The sequence below is a fragment of the Anser anser genome, assembly GCF_964211835.1.
Source record: "Anser anser genome assembly, chromosome: 15".
Lineage (NCBI taxonomy): Eukaryota > Metazoa > Chordata > Aves > Anseriformes > Anatidae > Anser > Anser anser.
Window position 1 is genome coordinate 7,723,415 of NC_139736.1, and position 17,512 is coordinate 7,740,926.

At 39.2% G+C, this 17,512-nt stretch overlaps 2 protein-coding genes across 4 annotated transcripts; one reads left to right on the forward strand and one right to left on the reverse strand.

The window, feature by feature from the left end:
• Window positions 1-29: 29 nt before the first annotated feature.
• PMS2 (PMS1 homolog 2, mismatch repair system component) lies at window positions 30-13,138 on the reverse strand. Of its 3 annotated transcripts, none has more exons than XM_083800351.1 (15): window positions 13,050-13,138; window positions 12,713-12,852; window positions 12,126-12,212; window positions 10,912-11,014; window positions 10,038-10,221; window positions 9,354-9,521; window positions 7,665-7,762; window positions 6,791-6,890; window positions 6,425-6,509; window positions 5,684-5,836; window positions 3,547-4,438; window positions 2,512-2,679; window positions 1,934-2,034; window positions 808-977; window positions 30-442 (listed from the first exon to the last, which is right to left on the reverse strand). In XM_083800351.1, exons 1-15 carry the CDS (start codon window positions 13,073-13,075, stop codon window positions 299-301), a joined length of 2,619 nt encoding a protein of 872 aa, XP_083656477.1. In that variant the 5' UTR covers window positions 13,076-13,138; the 3' UTR covers window positions 30-298. The 3 variants fall into 3 exon arrangements, with proteins under 3 accessions (XP_083656477.1, XP_083656478.1, XP_083656479.1); XM_083800352.1 differs by having other exon boundaries at window positions 30-455; XM_083800353.1 differs by lacking the exon at window positions 30-442 and having other exon boundaries at window positions 834-977; window positions 1,908-2,034.
• Window positions 13,139-13,350: 212 nt separating this feature from the next.
• On the forward strand, window positions 13,351-17,356 carry AIMP2 (aminoacyl tRNA synthetase complex interacting multifunctional protein 2). The gene is made up of 4 exons (XM_083800395.1): window positions 13,351-13,569; window positions 15,355-15,561; window positions 16,085-16,316; window positions 16,835-17,356. Exons 1-4 carry the CDS (start codon window positions 13,447-13,449, stop codon window positions 17,218-17,220), a joined length of 948 nt encoding a protein of 315 aa, XP_083656521.1. The 5' UTR covers window positions 13,351-13,446; the 3' UTR covers window positions 17,221-17,356.
• The last annotated feature ends 156 nt before the right edge of the window (window positions 17,357-17,512 follow it).

The window sequence follows — 17,512 nt, forward strand, 5'->3', positions numbered from 1 at the left end:
TATTTGCTACAACTGAGGGTCACCCACTCTTGCTCTTTATATATAAATATTTATTTAAAAAAATCTTGATTACAAAAGTAATACAGAAGGCAAATGACAATAAAAGATGTTATTTACACATGAATTCCAGTATGTAGATATCATTGATAATGAAACCCCGCTGAATGTTTTTAAGTGCTATTTTCAAATTTGCAAACTGGCTAAAATCATTTTTAGTCAAAATACTAGTACCATGATAAAAGGTTGAAATATTGCCAAGTTATTAAAATTGAAAGTGTTAATAAACAGAAACTGACTGTTACTCTGATGAAATCAAGTCTAGACTGACTATGTGTCTCATAGTAGGCCTTCCATGGGGGCAGTTCCAGGGATGCTCAATCTCACCCATATGGGTGATCAGTTTTCTCATCTCCTGTATGTTCAGTGCAGTTCCAATCATCACCTGAAAATAAATGCTAAATAAATAAATCTTACTCCATATTGACAAGTGACATACAGGTAAGAGCAGTACTTCTACTACTACAGCAAGCAAAATACTGTGCAAAGCATTAAAAGCAGAAAGACCTACCAGAAAACGAAATAGAAACAAGTATATTGTTCATCAGTGCACTAGTTTGAACCAAAATAAAAAATTACCAGGATTCTTCCCAAGTTTCACTATACACAGACAAAAATGAAGGATGTTGGCTGCTGACACCTAGCAGTAAATAAACTTCTCTTGCAAGACATATGCAGATACAGCCATATATGATACAACAGAAAATATAGTATTTACTTGAAAATAAACATCAAGTGCTGTATACTTACAGATTTTCTGCAAGCTCGAGAAGCAAACATCTGTCTGACCCTGGAAGGTCTACACATGACTCCCGGACAGTCACTTAACATGAAGATCAGCTCATCTATGTCTTGTGGACCAAAAGTCCAATTTTTGCTTGTTGGCAAAGATATTAATTTCACTCTCTGAGTTACAGGAGCTGAAAGATTTACAATAATTAATAAAGAAACAGCATTACAGGACATTATTTTTTCTTGAGAGAAAAATTGAGAAACTACTTTGATGTGTTACTGTGTTCTGCATATATGACAAATTTAGTCTTTTGATGGGATGTTATTAGCTAACCAAAGCAATGACTATAGCAGACATGCTTTTGTTTTTAACATTAACCAAGAATTGTTTGCAAATTTAAAATCAGATAGATCTGATTTCTGACAAACCCTTCAATTTCAAAGAGCAAAAGATTTATGAAGGTATTTTGAGGTTATGTAACTAAAAAATAATCAAGGATTTTTGTTTGTTGGTAAAAGATTAATAATTAATACCATTTCAGGCAAAAATTGGAGATTCTGAAGTGAAGAATAGGGAAAAATCTGTAGTGACTTCCCAAATACCGAAGTGGTAACATAAAATAATTTCACAATCCTTCCCAATAAAGCTCTGAGATGTAAAGCAAAGATAACATGTATAAGAAAAATAAGGAGCTTGCAGTTTATGCAATTTGATCAGAAATACATAGCAAGTTAATGCTACAGCCATAAAGAAAACCAAAGAACATTATTTACCAATGCTATCTAATAGTTTAAAATTACTAGATTTACCATTTGCCTGTATCTAACCTTGCTGGGACCCACAAGTGTAATAATAAAGCAAAATGATTTTAGTGTGACACATCCAGAAAATACACATCCTGTCATAAAGCCAAATAGTGATGCCAAAGAGTCTACAGCAACTTTAAAAAAAATGGTGAGATAAATATTCTACAATGTTCTGTTAAATAGTGCAGAAACACCACAGAATGGTAAGTCTTAAGAAAAAAAAGCCTGTATACAATAATACATTATTTTCATGTTTTTGCCTAAAGGGATTCTTGCATAAGAATGGGAATGAAGCCATAGAGCTTCCTTACTTCCAGTAATCCTGACACAAACTCACCATCTTCATTTATCAGAAAATCAAATCCATTTTTTCTGAATATCTCTAGGTTTTCAATCAATACTGTTTCATTTACAGCAGTTAAGTTGAGATTTTGAGGCCTGAAAGAGAGAAAAATACAGTATTGCATAAGTACATAGTAAAGACTGCTTAAGGTAGTGATAGCAACACAGGGCTCTCCGAGATAACATTTCATTTTGCTTTGTAAAAAAATCTCACTACTGAGCAGAACTCTTCGTTTCCAAGCGTTACTCAACAGAGTAAAATGAACTGGGCAGCACTCCCTGGTGCTATAGCTGTCTCCCATATCTTCACTATATGACCAGCCTTACCAAATTAACATGTAATCCTGCCATGAAATCTGTTTGACCGCTGACTTTCTACATAGCTATGATTATCTGTGGAATTTAGTTGTAACTCTATGTGAAGGTTGATTCTCTGGAACACTGAACATAAAAATAACTTTTGTTGTAAGTTTTTGAATGTGTGAAATACTACGCAAGTATAATCATAGATACCTTTCAAAAACATCAAATTAAACTTATAAAATTGTTAAAATAAACAATGAAAATACTTACGCTATCAGCTTCTGACCTTGAAGCACTGTGTGTTGTTGTAACATCTCAAAGTTGTATTTCTCATCAGTAGCATGTTGGTCGATTATGAAAAGATCAGAATTCAACTTTGCTATTATAAACCCTAAATTGAACTGGCCAATGATCTCCATTTTTGCAAACATTTCTTTACTGTATATAGAAAATATAAACAGATTACAAGTCAAAACACAACAGTTACCATGTTAGTGTAAAATCTCAAAACATCTTTATCTCCCCTGCAGAACACACTTTCCATTTAAAACAAAAATAAATACAAATAAAAATGTAATTTAAGCAGGATATGAACAAGAAAAAAGAAAACGGTGATCTGGATTCTGGCACTGACTGATGATGCCATGCCTGGCACAGCACAATCCATCCTTAAAACAGGACTTGATCAGCATTCTTCCCATTATAAATACAGCCACTAGCAGTAATAAAATTAGAAACATGCAGTATGGTGATAGTCTAATTGAATAACACTGAAGGCAGCATCATGGTTTTGAAGTAAGGCAGCTGACACATTTGCTGCCTTCTTGCTATAAGAAGGCTTTGTTAATACCTTTTTCTTAAAATCAAAGTTCACAAATCATACACCGTTACTCCCCCCCAGTGACGATCTGAACAAAATTTATTTCCACAGACACATATCGCTGAATTTTAAATTCACATGAGGGAGAAATATGAGTTGTGGAATCTATTTAGTGTTATCTGTCATGGAATTTGGCATTCCTCTGAAAATTACAAATCTTAGCCAAGTCAAATCTAAGATTCGTTGCCTTTTTTTAGTGTTTTTTTTCCCCACATTCTGCTTGCACTTAGCTCAAACAGCTGCAGACCTCTGTCAGACTCTTGCAAGAATGATGTTTTAATGGTGTAAGCTAGGTAAAAGATCCCCAAAATTAGAAAGTAGGTTTAAGCATCCCTTCCACCTCCCCCCACAACGCAGTTTTTATCTATTTCCTTAAATGTATTTTGTTAATTCATGAATACAACATGTTAAGAAGGTTAAAATACCTGATCTCTTTTCTTAATTCATCTTCTGCTACTTTATTTTCTCCAGGACTAATTTTTGCTCTAAATCTTCTGTAATTTTGTGTTTCTGTACTTTTCCGTTGTTGCTGCATTACCTTTCTTACCCTTTCTGCTAAAACCTTCATAGAGAACTCAAGTGGCACAGTTTTCTTTTTAACTTCCACCAGTACATCAACAGTTGGCATACAGTTTTCAGTATTCTTCACTTCAGGATGTACACCTGCCTTGAAGTCACCTGACTCACTTTTAAAACATTTTCCTCTTGGGGAAGAATTACTAGCTTCCAGAGATAAGTTACTTTGATTATTCCAGTCATTCATGCGATTTAACTCATGTTCAGTGCCTAAGACCTGAACATCACATTCCAATGATTTCTCACTATGTCCAGCCGTTTTAGGACACTCATTTTGAAGTTTTTCTTCTGAGCTAGAGAATTCTTCTTCAGGAGGATTAATTACACTTTCACTATTGACGCAGCTCCCAGCTTCTGTTGTATTATATCCAACATCTGATTCAGAGGTGCTACAGAATCCAGAATCTGTATTGTCTTCTAATTTTCTCAAACAGCTGTTTGGAACTGACATCTTTGACTCCATCTTATGACAACTCTCAGACTCCTCACTCAAGGCAGTCTTTCGAGTCTTTACAGTACTCAAAACAGTTTCAAGTGACAGTTGTCTAGGGGAGCTGTGCTGCTGTTTTGCCCTTTTAGGGCTTTGAAAATTACTCTCTGTTTGGTGGAGAGAGAATGACTCCCTTAATCTGGCAAGAGTCATTCTTTTTCCTCCACCGCTTGCATTTTCAGTCTCAGAATTGAGCAGCATTTCTTCCCGAGGCTTTTCTGACTCTTCAGGAAGTGTTTTTTTCAAGTTGCCTAATAAAACCAGAATAAAAAATATTTCAAGATTATAAGTTAACTTATAACTTAAGTTCAAACATGAAGGGAATCATGCGCTTCAGTAAAAGGAACGAAGGGAGGAGTAGAAAACTAACAAGCTCCTCAAAGGAGCCCTTAAGTTTCAGACCATGACTGAGTAGGAGCTGAAATGTATTACTACCCAATGGACAAGCAGCTATATCTTTAAAAAACTTAACATGAATGAATTTGTAGTATCTTTTTAAGCTGCAACAGCAATCAGTCCAATCAGTGTTCTTATTTATATTATCAAGAGTTTAAATGACTGAATGACAAAAGTGAATTGCTCTTCCACTTCAGCAGTCACTATAAAAGTCTGTGGGTGAGGAATTAAGGAGCTGGCACAACAGATACTTCTCGTACATGTGATTCATTGATAATTAAAGGACTTAAATCTTGCAGATTGTCGGTCCAACATGTATTTTACTAGAGATGAACCTAAAATAAATAATACTAAGTCTGCAATTGTTCCTATACATAAAAAAAAAAGGAAATTAGATGGTTTTTTATTGAAATGGGAGAGGAAGAAAAGCTCCTGCCAACATAGAAAAGCAACCCTGAAAGATTACATAGTGACAGGAGAAACGGTGATTTCTGTGGTTAATATAAAAGAATCAAAGTACTCAGGTTTCAGTTTTTGTTTTTAAGACTTCAACCATTTTTTCAGAAGCACATTTAAATAAACGATGCTTCTGTCCAATAATCTTCACCTAGCCTTTTTAGTTAGATCATAAGCTCCCAGTAAGTATCCTGATATCCTCCATGACAGGTATAAAAAGTATTCGGTTTTTAAAAAGAACAGCCCAAATCAGATATGATGCTTCAGATGCTTCTATGGGTTAAAAAATAAATAAATAGCAAAAACAAATATATATATATATATATATTTTCTTTCTCTCTTCTTCTGGGAGGAACAGAAATTTCTTCCCAGTATTTTGTGAAAACTCTTTCAGACATCAATTAATTTTGTGTTAATCTTTTCCCCATACAGGTGACTAAAAATCATACTGTATTAATAACTTTTGGTCTTCCTTTATTATATAGTATTTCAGTGCAAGCAACACATGAAAAAAATCTGCCCTGAAAAGCATGTTAATTAAAAAAAAAACCCGAAACTTTGGTAATTTCTTCTTTGGGTTTAAAATACATTTTCCAATTCTCTACCATGTATCATATGCGAAACTTTCACATTTTGTGTCCCACCTGCAATGTCCAGAAGTTTCTGATTGACGTTCATTTTGTTAAGGTCACTACCGAACATCTCCATCAGAGAAGTTTTTAAAATTGCTAATAAAAGTTTTTCCTCCTGAAGTAAAATTTGCCTTTTGTCTGGAGTAACATTGATGTCAACACATTCTAAAAAATCAAAAGAAAGACAACCATATTATAGATGGAAAAATAAGTGTTTCCTCCGCCCTTGGTTCAAAGTTCCCTGCAGTTTTGCCCTTCATTTTTATTTCACATGACTGAAAACAAAACCACAGTTAACATTCAAAGTATATCTGCAAATTAAACTTTTTCAACATTCTAGCAAACAAAGCAGAAGCTAATTCTGTGCAGTAACATGACAATCTTGTGGTTAGCTTAAATACAAGATAGCTTTTTTCTCATTCATTAAGAAGTTACTTCAGAGTCAAGTAGAGACTGTAGAGAAAAAGTAGAACCACAGCTAGACTCCATCCTCACCAAATGTAGATCAAAAAAAATCATTGCATTGCAGAAAGTTAAAGCTGGAAAAGCCCTCCAAGCTCATCTGGTCCAACCATCCCCCTACCACCAATGTCACCCACTAAATCATGTCCCTAAGCACCACATGCAACCTTTCCTTAAACACCCCCAGGGACGGTTTTCTAAATAACTATGATATTCTTTAAATAAGTATGATTTATTCCTCAATGAAGTTTTAGCCTTTACAAAAGTTATTGAAAATTATTCATAACTCACCAGAATCCACACAAATGTTAAGAACAATAAAAGGATATTGGTGTTTATTGTACAAGTGATAAACTTCATTCACAACCTTGACAACCTGCAGAGGTGGAAAATCAATTAAAACTAGTACTATTATCTTGTCTTTCAAACCAGAATGCTATTTAACCCCCCACAAAACAACAGATGTTCTAAACCTTATCTCATACAATTCAGCTTTTGTTCACATAAATGGACCCGATGAAGACAAAAACTCAAGACAGGAATTTGCAGCATCAAGCAACAAATAGGTATATCAGCGACTAATCAATCAAGTGGTTTTCAGAGAATACCAAACAAGTTAGTGTTACCGTTGTTAGAAAACACGAAAAAACAATTCACCTTTGCTGGATCACATGGACGTTGGTTGATAAAGAAAAATTGTCTGTCTGTTGCGCTCCTTCCAACACCGTGATCACAACGAGAAATGAAGCCTGTAATACTGTTGAATAAGAATATAACAGTAAGGTAAAATGGAGGAGGAAAACAAAAGAAAATTTTCTGAGTCAGAGCATATTTCAGGGAAAAGTATTTTATAAACCGCTAAAAGAAACCCTATTACACAGTATCAGCAAGTATGCGTACTTATTTTCCTCTCCTAGTTACTTATCTAACAAAGGCTTGATGTTCAACTCTAGAAAGTCATCAGACATTTGAAAAAGTTATTGACTGATTTAAAAAAAAAAAAGTGGCATTTGTCATTTTTCTGCTCTGAAAGCAGAAGAGAGGTCAATTGTGAACTGGCATTGGTCAGATATTGATGCATCTATTTGTCAACCTCACCTATAGTGAGGGGGAAAAATACACTTTAAGTAAAGGGTAATTTACTTACATAAACTGATTCACATTCATTTCATACCATTTCTCAGTAACATTACTGAAGAAATACAGGTGTAAATCATGGATACAATTCATGCATGCAACCACTCAGAGCACCTTCATTGATGACATTCAGCAGAAGATTACAGTAATATAAAACCAGATGGGTCGCAAGGAATAGCAGTTCTGCTATTCCCTCTCATCTGACTGTCAACATCTTAGTCCTGTCCTGAGTTATCTTTTTAAATCAAGTGATGTTGTTTCCTAGACTGTATACTAATACTTACTATGCTGTTCTTAGTTATTTTTAGTACTGTTAACTGCATTTTTATTTTATTTTTATATAGGATTATGCTAAAATGCCACTGGCAACACTGCTTTGTACTTCTCTAATTACCTATAAAGATTTTGTGGCATGTCAGTAGCGTTAAGTCCATATTCTTCACAAACAGCTTCATTAGGAGGTAGCTGAACAAAAGGGATGAGGCTCTGCAACTAAAAAAAAAATAAAATAAATAAATTTCTTCTATTACTATTTATTAACCTTAAACTGCATTTGATAAAAGGGTACTTCTTTTCAAGTTGACTCATTCAAATTAGCCAAAACCCAAATGTAGCCTAGCAGAAGACAGTAACACTGCTAATGAGTGCTGAAGGTATCACTACATTTGAGGATAGATTTAGATTAGACGTTAGGAAGTTCTTTACTGTGAGGGTGGTAAGGCACTGGAACAGGCTGCCCAGAGAAGCTGTGGATGCCCCATCCCCTTTTACTGCACAAGGAGCAGTAAAATATTTCTGGACTTGGGAGAAATTTAGTTGTCCCTTTAAAATAACCGGGCCATTACAAACTCTTTGTTAGGGAAGTGTTTAAGGCCAGGTTGGATGGGGCTTTGAGCAACCTGGTCTAGTAGTAGGTGTCCCCGCCCATGAAAGGGGGTTGGAATTAAATGACCCTTAAGGTCCCTTCCAACCCAAACCGTTCTATGATATGTCTTATTTGTTTCACAGACCCTTCCTTTAAAAGGCACATAGAAAAACAAAATGATTGACTTAAGTTGGAGTCTCAGCTACCTACACATTACCTAAACAAGTTTTATGTAAAACAAAAAGGCAAGAAGAGTAATAGAAGTTTCTTTTGAAAAAACAATAAAACTACTAGAAAAGACATGCTATTTGAATCACAAATTACCAAACAGACGAGGGGACACATTTTCCCAATCATACCACTATTTTTTTTCTGTCATTACAACACCTCCTACTGATTTTACGTTCACGTACTTGATATTACATAACCAGGTTATAATCGATATGTTCTACTCAGGTAACACTGCATTTTCAGCTACACTTGTTGCTGTCTGGCAAGACAAAGTTCCATCTTTTGTCTAATCTTTCAGGATGGCATGAACAGGCTTTGGTAACTCTGCAAGGGGCACTCTGAACGGTAGAAGGGCTTAATAACCAGCATGCGGCTATCAAGCACTCAGTATTCCTGATGGTTGTAGAATATGGTTCTAGAAAGGGTGCTTTGAGTTTCTTTCCTTTTTGCTTCCTTCTAGATGCTAACAATTATTTTTATAGCTATTATTTAGAAAGCATCAGAGTCCACACTTCTACAGGGGCTGACTGCAACATCCATTTAATGAGGCAGGCATTGCCTCACTTTTCTATTTCTCAGTTAAGACTGTCACATCACAACTATTTTTAGGAATTTTTTTTTAATTGCTTGCTCTTGCAACAGACTTTGATGTCCATACTGTTTTTTGAAAGCACAAATCATGGACCTTCAGAGGTCTTCTGTCAGAACAACTCATAAAACTGGCTTCAGAGATATTAAGCATTAACCTTATCTCCTAAATCATTTCTCATCCATCAAAACACAGTTCCTCTCAGATTTAGAAACCTCAGGGGAACCGTAAAGGCTGCACTGTTTCCCCTTCTTCAACCTGTAGGGTGTGCTAGAAGTCAACACAAGCTCCATCCTTTTATGTTTTTTAAAGGCTTCCTGCATCCCCTCTATTTTAATGAGGCCTTAAAACTACATCTCTCCAACCACATTACGTCCCTTTTCATTAGCATGTAATACCTGTTTTTGCCCAAATACTGCTCCAATGTTTTCCTTTAAACTAGCACTTCCAGTAGTGGATACCACAGAGTTTTTTTTCCCTTGGCCGACCTGATTACTGCAATTAATCCGCACTCCTTTTGAAATAATACAGTATGCTTGCAGTATCTGGACCATTTTTGCATATTCCTATTAAAGAGAAAAGAGTTCACGCTTATACAAAACGTCTTTTTAAAACAAGATTGTATAACACTATCAATATTTGCATGCAACAGAGACTTATTGTGTCCAAAAGGGGGAGCGTCGGATTTTTTTTAATTGTTACAAGCTAAATGTATGTATGTATATACATATATATATATATGAAAAACAGATGTGTGCAAATAGTCATACTTTTTTTTATTAATCTATGTCATATTTACAAGATTGATATTCAGTCATTTTTAAACACAGCATTCCATGGTTTTAAAACACACAAAAGTGATCGTGTTGTTGTTTCTTTTTCAACATACAGAAATTTGAGACTGCACCTCTAAAACTATTCATTGCAAATCAGAAGAGGAGAGCATATGGGCACACTGCTTATTATATGAAGATGTAAGACAGGCATGAAAGAGTCTGACAATATCAGAACTGAACATTATTCAGCAGTGAAAAAATCTGAGGTAAGACAGTCTTAAATTAATAATTTCTGATCTAACCTACCTTTTTAATGTTTCTTTGAAATTCTTTATGTCGTACTGGCAAAGTATAAAACAACTGCTGTATGTTAACAGTTGTTCCTTGTTGTCGCGGATAAGGAGTTTTCTGAGTAATTTTACCATTGTGATCAAATACCAAACGAGTCCCAACGTTTGCAGATTTATGGCAGGTAAAAATGGTAACATCACTGATGGAGGGAAGAAGGCAACAGAATTACTGACTGAGCATTATCTTTTCTTAACCATTCCTTACAACCTGATCAGGCACAAAAAACATTCATGTATTTTTAATTATAGTTATGTTTTCACCACAAGCAACTTAAAATATAACTGAAGAGTAGTATACCATTTTCCTAGCTACAACACAAACATTTTTATCCCTTTCATCCTTCTCATATAAAATGCAAAGTTAAAATCTGGTTTGGTAGGACACTACATTCATCGTACTAACACACAACAGCAGAACATTCTTATTGCAAAAAAAGCTGTGCTATTTGAAACACAGCTTCTCTTGGAGGAGTTTAAATGTAGTTTTAACGAATTGCAGTAATTGCAGCCTAGCAGGCAGCACTTAGGTATAACATCAGGGTATCAAAGACTTCTGCAAATACACAATTCCATCCTGCAGAGACTTGCATACTGAAGTAACGCTAAATTTTGTGCATAAAAGGGCCATTCAGATGCTTAGAATCTTAGAATAATTTTGGATGGAAAGAACCTCAGGATGTCATGCAACCTGCTACTCAGAATGGAGCTTACCTCAAGTAACTGCAAGTTCCCAAAGCCTCAATTTGTCAATAACGGTAAGCTGAACAGTTGGCTTCAGTCATTTTTTGAGTATAGTAACTTTCTACTAGTAAGAAGGTTAACGTTAATACCTTAATGCACACAGTGAACTGAGAGCTTCACCACGAAACCCAAATGTTTCAACATGTACTAGATCAGAAAAATCTTGTATCTTTGATGTGTAATGTTTCAGAGCTGGAAAGAGATATTTAAAATATATATTTCACTTCAAAGTCACAGTGGTCTATGCAAGTAGGTTTTGCATGCATATCAAGAAGCAAAAAAGACTTTTGTATTATTCATTATTTAGATAATAATCAATTAAATATGCAACGTTTCTTTTCTGCTATACAAGATCTCTCTAAAATCCTCAGATATACCTGTTCATTCCATACTTACACCTGAAATTCACACAGCATTACTGGCATGTGCATCACAAAATGCTTCAGAGCAGCATGCAGTAGCTGCTTCTGCCACTGTTGTACCTGACACAGATGCTGCCATGCAAAAAAACAACTGCAGAGCCATGCTGGGTAACGGTGTACAGCAGGCAGGGATAAACCTGTGCACCGCGACCACAGCTGGGAAGGACTCACTGTACACGACCAGCACAGCACTAGTCACCAGGTAACAACCTGAGCTCCTGACAGCGCTCCTGAACTTTCCCTGTCCTGAACAGCAGAAGAATGAGTTTGCTGGCTACCAGATAAACACTATGAGCACACAAAGTTACTCACTAATAACTTATGGTGAAAGAGATCCCTATTATTACAGGAAAGAGGAAAGATAGGTATTTCCGTTGCAATAGCTAGTTACATTTGTCAGACAGTATCGTGGCTGCTCTCATTCTGCATTACTTAAAAATAGCAAACGGAAAATTTGACAGTCAAGCATGCAATGTCAGTTCATGGTCTGCAAATACTCCAGTTCACAATTCATTTCTCAAAAGCAGTCACTCTCACAAAGTTTGCCTCCTTCAGCAGTGACTGATGACTCAACATGAATAAATCTACATGAACAGTTCTGGGGCATTCTCCTCTGTAATTACATCTATTCTACGTTCCACTTAAACAAGCAATCAAATCAAAGACTAGTTCTGATCTACAAAAACTATAACCACAACAGCACTTACAAAGTTCATTCTAGTTTTGCCCAAGTCACTGCAAGTCACGCAAGCATTATGTAAACGTCAAGTGCTCATTAAAAATGACTAGATATAGGAAATTCGTAAAAAACAACAACACAACATAGTAGTAATTATACTGAAAATATATATAAATATATAAATTATGAAGGTTAAACTTACTCAAGCCTTCAAAGTTTTCTTCTTCCACTCCACCTCCATTATCTGAAACCTCTATCAGTTCTGTTCCATGATCCTTCAGTTTTATATCTACAAATTTGACAAATAAAGTCTTTTAACTCTGTATGTTTATAAGCAACATTCAGCGTTAATTCTGTAAACAACTTTACCATACAACTGATTTCCATATAGCTTTAATGACATTAAAAAGTCCTGGTATCTGTCAAAAGTCAGACAACCTAATGCAAGCCTGCCTGTACTTTCAGGTCTCTCTTTGGCCCGTACGGAAGTTTTCACCATTGTAACAGCTCTTATCCTGGCACTTCTGGAACTTGCAGCCCCGACTTAAAGGTCTACTAGCTTGAGGTAGCAGAGCCCAACCACCACAACGATTTAGGGGCAGAGCAGGCTACAGATGAAGAAGTGCAAATTGAGCCTGCACGAGCTCAACTGGTGCCCAGGAACTCAAACGCTTTGTGTATCCGAGCTGTAGAATCGCTGCCAGCACACTTGGATGCGCGCTCCACAGCGAGGAAACAGACGTATCCCAAACCTCGGGGGGGCTCACGAAGTGCTGACAGGCACGTTACCGATGTTGGTCGCTCCAGCGTCCAGGCTGTTCTCCACCAGCTCCTTGACGGCGGTGCCGAGGTTCAGGACGACCTGCCCGGAGCAGATGCGATGCACGGACCTGCTGTCGATGGCCCTGATGGCTTTGGCGGGCTCCGGGCTGCAAAGAGAGAGAAGGGATGGGGGCCACGGGGGGCACGGAGCGGCCTGCGGGGGGAGCGGCGGGACCCGGCCGGGGCGGGGCCCAGCAGGCCGCGACCGCTGCAGGGCCCGGCACGGGGAGGGGCAGGTGGAGGCCCCCGGCATCTCCGGGCACACGGAGGCCAAAGGGGCCCGTTCCCGGCCCCGTTCCCTCACCTGGGCTCCGCCACCGCCTCCTCCATCGCGCCCCCCCTCACCCGCCCGCCTACGCCACAGCCCCGCTCGCCTCAGGAAGCCCCGCCCCCTCCCGCCCCCGCCATTGGCCGCCGGAGCAAAGCGCCCACCAATCCTAGTCCCCTCTTTCCCCCTTCCTCGCCAGCAGTTGGCCGACAGGACTGCCCAATCGCACCCGGCGCCGTTCTCCCTGCGGCGGCTCGCTGACGGACTCGGTGGCTCCCCCCTCCCGCCAGCCAATAGAAAGAAGGCGAGAGGAACGAGCGCGGCGCCCTCCAGCCGTCATTGGGCGGCGGGCCAGTCAGTACGGAGCCCTGCCCAATGGGCGCGGCGGGTGGGCGGTGCCGCGCGGCGCGGCGCTGTGCGGTGCGAGGGCGCCATGCCGATGTACAAGGTGAAGCCGCTGCACGGGCCGCCCGGCGCGCTGCGGGCCGAGGAGCTGCCGAGCTGCATGTACCGCCTGCCCTGCCTGCACCGCCCCAGCGCCGCGCAGCCCCCCCAGGTAGGAGCGGCCCCGCCGCCGGGCTCCCCTCACGCGCGGCTCGGGCGCGGCCCCACGGGGCTCTCGCGGGCTGCGCCTCGGCTCCGGCTCTCTTTGGGTCTTTCTCTTTTTGGGGGTCATTCTCTCTTTTTCTGGGCTTTTTTTTTTATTTATCCTTTTATTTATTTTATTATTATTTTTTTTCTCTGGGGCTGGTCGGGCCGGTTCTAAGCGGCCGGGCGGGGCTGAGGCCCCTCTGTGGTGCCCGTCCCTGCTCCCTCCGGCAGCCGAGTCACGGAGCCGGGGAGCGGCACGGCTGGGGAGGGACCTCGGCGACCGCCCAGCTCCCCGCCGCTAGGGACACCGCCCACCGGGTCAGGGCGCCCAGGGCCTCGCCCAGCCTGGCCGGGAACACCCTCAGGGATGGGGCAGCCGCAGCCTCTCTGGGCAGCCTGTGCCAGGGCCTCGCCACCCTCTGAGTGAAGAATTGCCTCCTAACTTCTCATCTAACTCTCCCCTCTTTTAGTTTAAAGCCATTCCCCCTCATCCTGTCAGTATCTGATTGAGCAAAGAGTTGTTCTTCATCTTTTATTATAAGCCCCCTGCGAGTCCTGAACAGTTGCAATGAAACGCCAAACGCTTCGTTAATCTGCTTGGCTCCATCCCCTCAGCTGTGTCAGGAGCGCCATGAATTCCCCAGCACCCATGGTCCAGCTCAGCCCGACAGCACCGTGTCTTTCAAAGCACACAGCTCACCAGTGGGAGCCCTGAAGAGGATTAAGCTCGGGGGGCAGATCTTAACAGGCACCCTCACTAGCATGCTTAGCATTGCAACAGCCACGGGCTAACCACCAGCCTCCTCCGAGACTGGGGTTTGTCTCGTATAATTATGTACTTGCCAAAAACCATTCGCTTAAAGAAGTGGCTCAGCATATTCTCTATGAGAATAGTGTGTAAGCTGGTGGTGTGATCCTGCTTAGATACCTTGCTTCTTATCTCTTTATCCATTAGCCTGAAAGATGAAGTCTGGTCGATAGGTTGGGCTTCTTTAATGGCTGTATTCAGGAGGCTTAGAAATTGATTATCTACATACAGGTTTTTCTTAACAGTAATGTAGGGCTATAGACTTAAAGCCTCCCACGGAAATGTATTCTTTGTCTTTTAAAGAGGTCATATTGTAAGATGGGAGACTTCTAGGCAGAAACTGAGATAACAGAAAGATGCGTTGGGATTAAGATATAACAAAGTCCATGGGTTTGGGTTTTTCATTATTTTCCTCATAAGGTTATGCTCTCTGAAACAAAGAGCAATCTCATACAAGGTACCACCCATCTGAACCTGCAGCTTTCCTTGGCTTAGCCATGGAACTGGCCATGTGAACTGACAGGAAGCGTCCTTGTTTGGCAGCCTCAACACAATCTTCATTGGTTTACTCAGCTAGGCTGAAGGAAATCCTGACAAGCAAATTTTGGCTTTTCAGTTCATCGCTGCTAACCGTAAGTGTCTGTAGTTCCATGGTTGTGGTCTGACTTTTACTAGATTTTGGTTCACTGTAGCTAACAGTTTAAAAAAATACATTAAACAGATTTCACCGATGTGTTTAAAGAAGATATAACCCATCTCACCACATTCGTGCAGATTGGAGAGGCAACTAGTAGACATAGGAGCTTAATATGCCATGATGTAGGGTTATGCTTTGAATAAGGTGTTTAAAGTTTTTCAGAATCTACTGTCAAGTAAGCTGTGAACTACTTAGACGCTGAGCTGATTGAACGTTTCTGTGATTTTCTTTTTCTCCTATTATAGGAAGAGGTTGACCCATCACTTCAAGCACTTGAGTCCCGCCAGGAGGAGATTCTCAAACGCTTGTATGAGCTGAAGAGTGCCGTCGATGGTCTCTCAAAGATGATACAAACTCCTGATGCTGACTTTGATGTAACTAACGTAATTCAGACTGATGAATGTTCTACTTTGACAACAAATGGAGCAGATTTAGATCTAATGCTTGGAAAGGTAAGTTTCATTCAGCATATACAAGGATGGGTATTTTCTTTGGCCTCATTTCTTCAGGGGTGGCAGGGAGGCGTTAAAACTTGAAACACTTAGAACTCAATTTACAAGACATTCTTAGGAATAATCTACAACTACCAATTTATTTTGGGCATACAAATTAAAGCTGTAAGTCTTTATAAACATAAAAACACATATATTCTCATTTAGATACCAACCCAAGCTGGAATGGCTAATCTGGAAATCACAACAGTTGGTTTCTTGTTTGTTACTAACTGGAAATTTTGACTTCAGGTTGGACTAGAGTTTACCTCGATCATATTCTTAAATTGTATTACTATTGAAGGAGAAAGATGTTTAATTTTAATTAAACCTTAAGTGTGAAAACTTGAATTGTTTGAATATCCGTAGAATTTTAGACACACGTGCATGGCTTTGTACATCCTGGTGTCAAATGAAAAACCCAGTACTTCAAAGTCTTATCGGGAAAATGTCTTATCTGCTGATTATTTTGCTTTCCATTCAGGATTATGGTGCCCTGAAAGATATCGTAATCAATGCAAATCCTTCTCTACCTCCATTGTCATTATTAATACTACACAGTCTGCTTTGTGAGCACTATAAAATATTATCAGCTGTTCACACACATTCATCAGTGAAAAGCGTGCCAGAAAGCCTCTTGAAATGCTTTGGAGAGCCAACTAAGAAGCAGCCACGCCATGAGTATCAGTTGGGCTTTACTCTCATCTGGAAGGATGGTAAGAATAAGTTATCTTACAGATGAATACTTAACAATAGGTCAGAAAATGAAACCTGTTCTATAGCACAAATGTTTTGGTGTCTTTTTGCTGACACGTGATAGACACATAGTGCAGGTAACACTTTTTGCACTTCTTGCAAGTATGGACTTTAATTTTCATAGCTGTATGTAGTGATGGGAACAGAGCGGGAAAACTGAATTACTGCTATTAAAATACAAATGGTATTTAACAGGTAGTTATTTGAAAAACACCTCTATGCAAAAATCCTGTGGGTACAGTTTCTGTAAGTGATTTATTAGAATATAAATTAAGTGAAAGATTTTGCAAATTTCAGTCCAGTGTGAGCTTTTTTTTAATTTTATGCTAAGTTGTTGCATTAGTTTAAGTATTTAGACTAAGAAAACTAAAAGTCAAAGTTAACAGTGGGCTGCCATCACAAATGAAATAAATTTTAAATTACCAGTTTATTTAGCTTCTCTACCATGCGGTAATCGCTTTTCTTCTCTTGATTTCAGTTCCAAAGCCTCAGATGAAGTTTAGCATTCAAACGATGTGCCCAATTGAAGGAGAGGGGAACATTGCTAGATTTCTCTTTTCCCTTTTTGGCCAGAAGTACAATGCAGTTACTTCAACTCTGATTGACAGCTGGGTTGATACCGCCATCTTCCAGCTAAAAGAAGGGAGCAGTAAAGAGAGAGGAGCAGTCTTACGATCTATGAATGCTGCCCTGGGCAAGACACCGTGGTTGGTGGGAAACGAACTCACTGTGGCAGACATTGTCGCATGGTGTGCACTTCAGCAGACAGGTACTACAAATGCTGCACCAGCCAACGTGCAAAAGTGGATGAAGTCCTGTGAAAACTTGGCACCTTTCAGCTCTGTTATTAAGTTACTAAAGTAAGGCTGTACTCTTCATAATGGTATAATTTTAATCTTTTTCCACCTCATGGCTAGTGTAGTGGTTTGAGTCCTTTCTGAGATATAGTCAATTTCTACAGTTGGACAGAATTCTAAAATCAATAAAAGATTACAGCTACCTTTTGTGTGTGATCTTCCTTTTTGGTAACCAATGTGTAACAAGCATCTTTGTTTAATGAATGAGAGTTACCTGAAGTTGTCCTCTACAACTACAAGCTGTTATTTTGCATTTTTAGTTATTCTTTTGCTGCAACCCAGAAGCCTCAGTACTGGTT

What these genes read in the sequence shown, in the direction of transcription:
- PMS2 (XM_083800351.1), bottom strand. Translation starts at nt 13,075, where the DNA reads ATGGAGGAGGCGGTGGCGGAGCCCAG. An exon ending in AGTTCACTGTGTGCATTAAG is followed by an intron (nt 10,222 to 10,911) that starts GTATTAACGTTA and finishes TCCCTCCATCAG; the next exon opens with TGATGTTACCATTTTTACCT. An exon ending in CAAGGTCAGAAGCTGATAGC is followed by an intron (nt 2,035 to 2,511) that starts GTAAGTATTTTC and finishes TCTCTCTTTCAG; the next exon opens with GCCTCAAAATCTCAACTTAA.
- AIMP2 (XM_083800395.1), top strand. Translation starts at nt 13,447, where the DNA reads ATGCCGATGTACAAGGTGAAGCCGCTGCACGGGCCGCCCGGCGCGCTG. An exon ending in GCGCCGCGCAGCCCCCCCAG is followed by an intron (nt 13,570 to 15,354) that starts GTAGGAGCGGCC and finishes CTCCTATTATAG; the next exon opens with GAAGAGGTTGACCCATCACT. An exon ending in TAGATCTAATGCTTGGAAAG is followed by an intron (nt 15,562 to 16,084) that starts GTAAGTTTCATT and finishes CTTTCCATTCAG; the next exon opens with GATTATGGTGCCCTGAAAGA.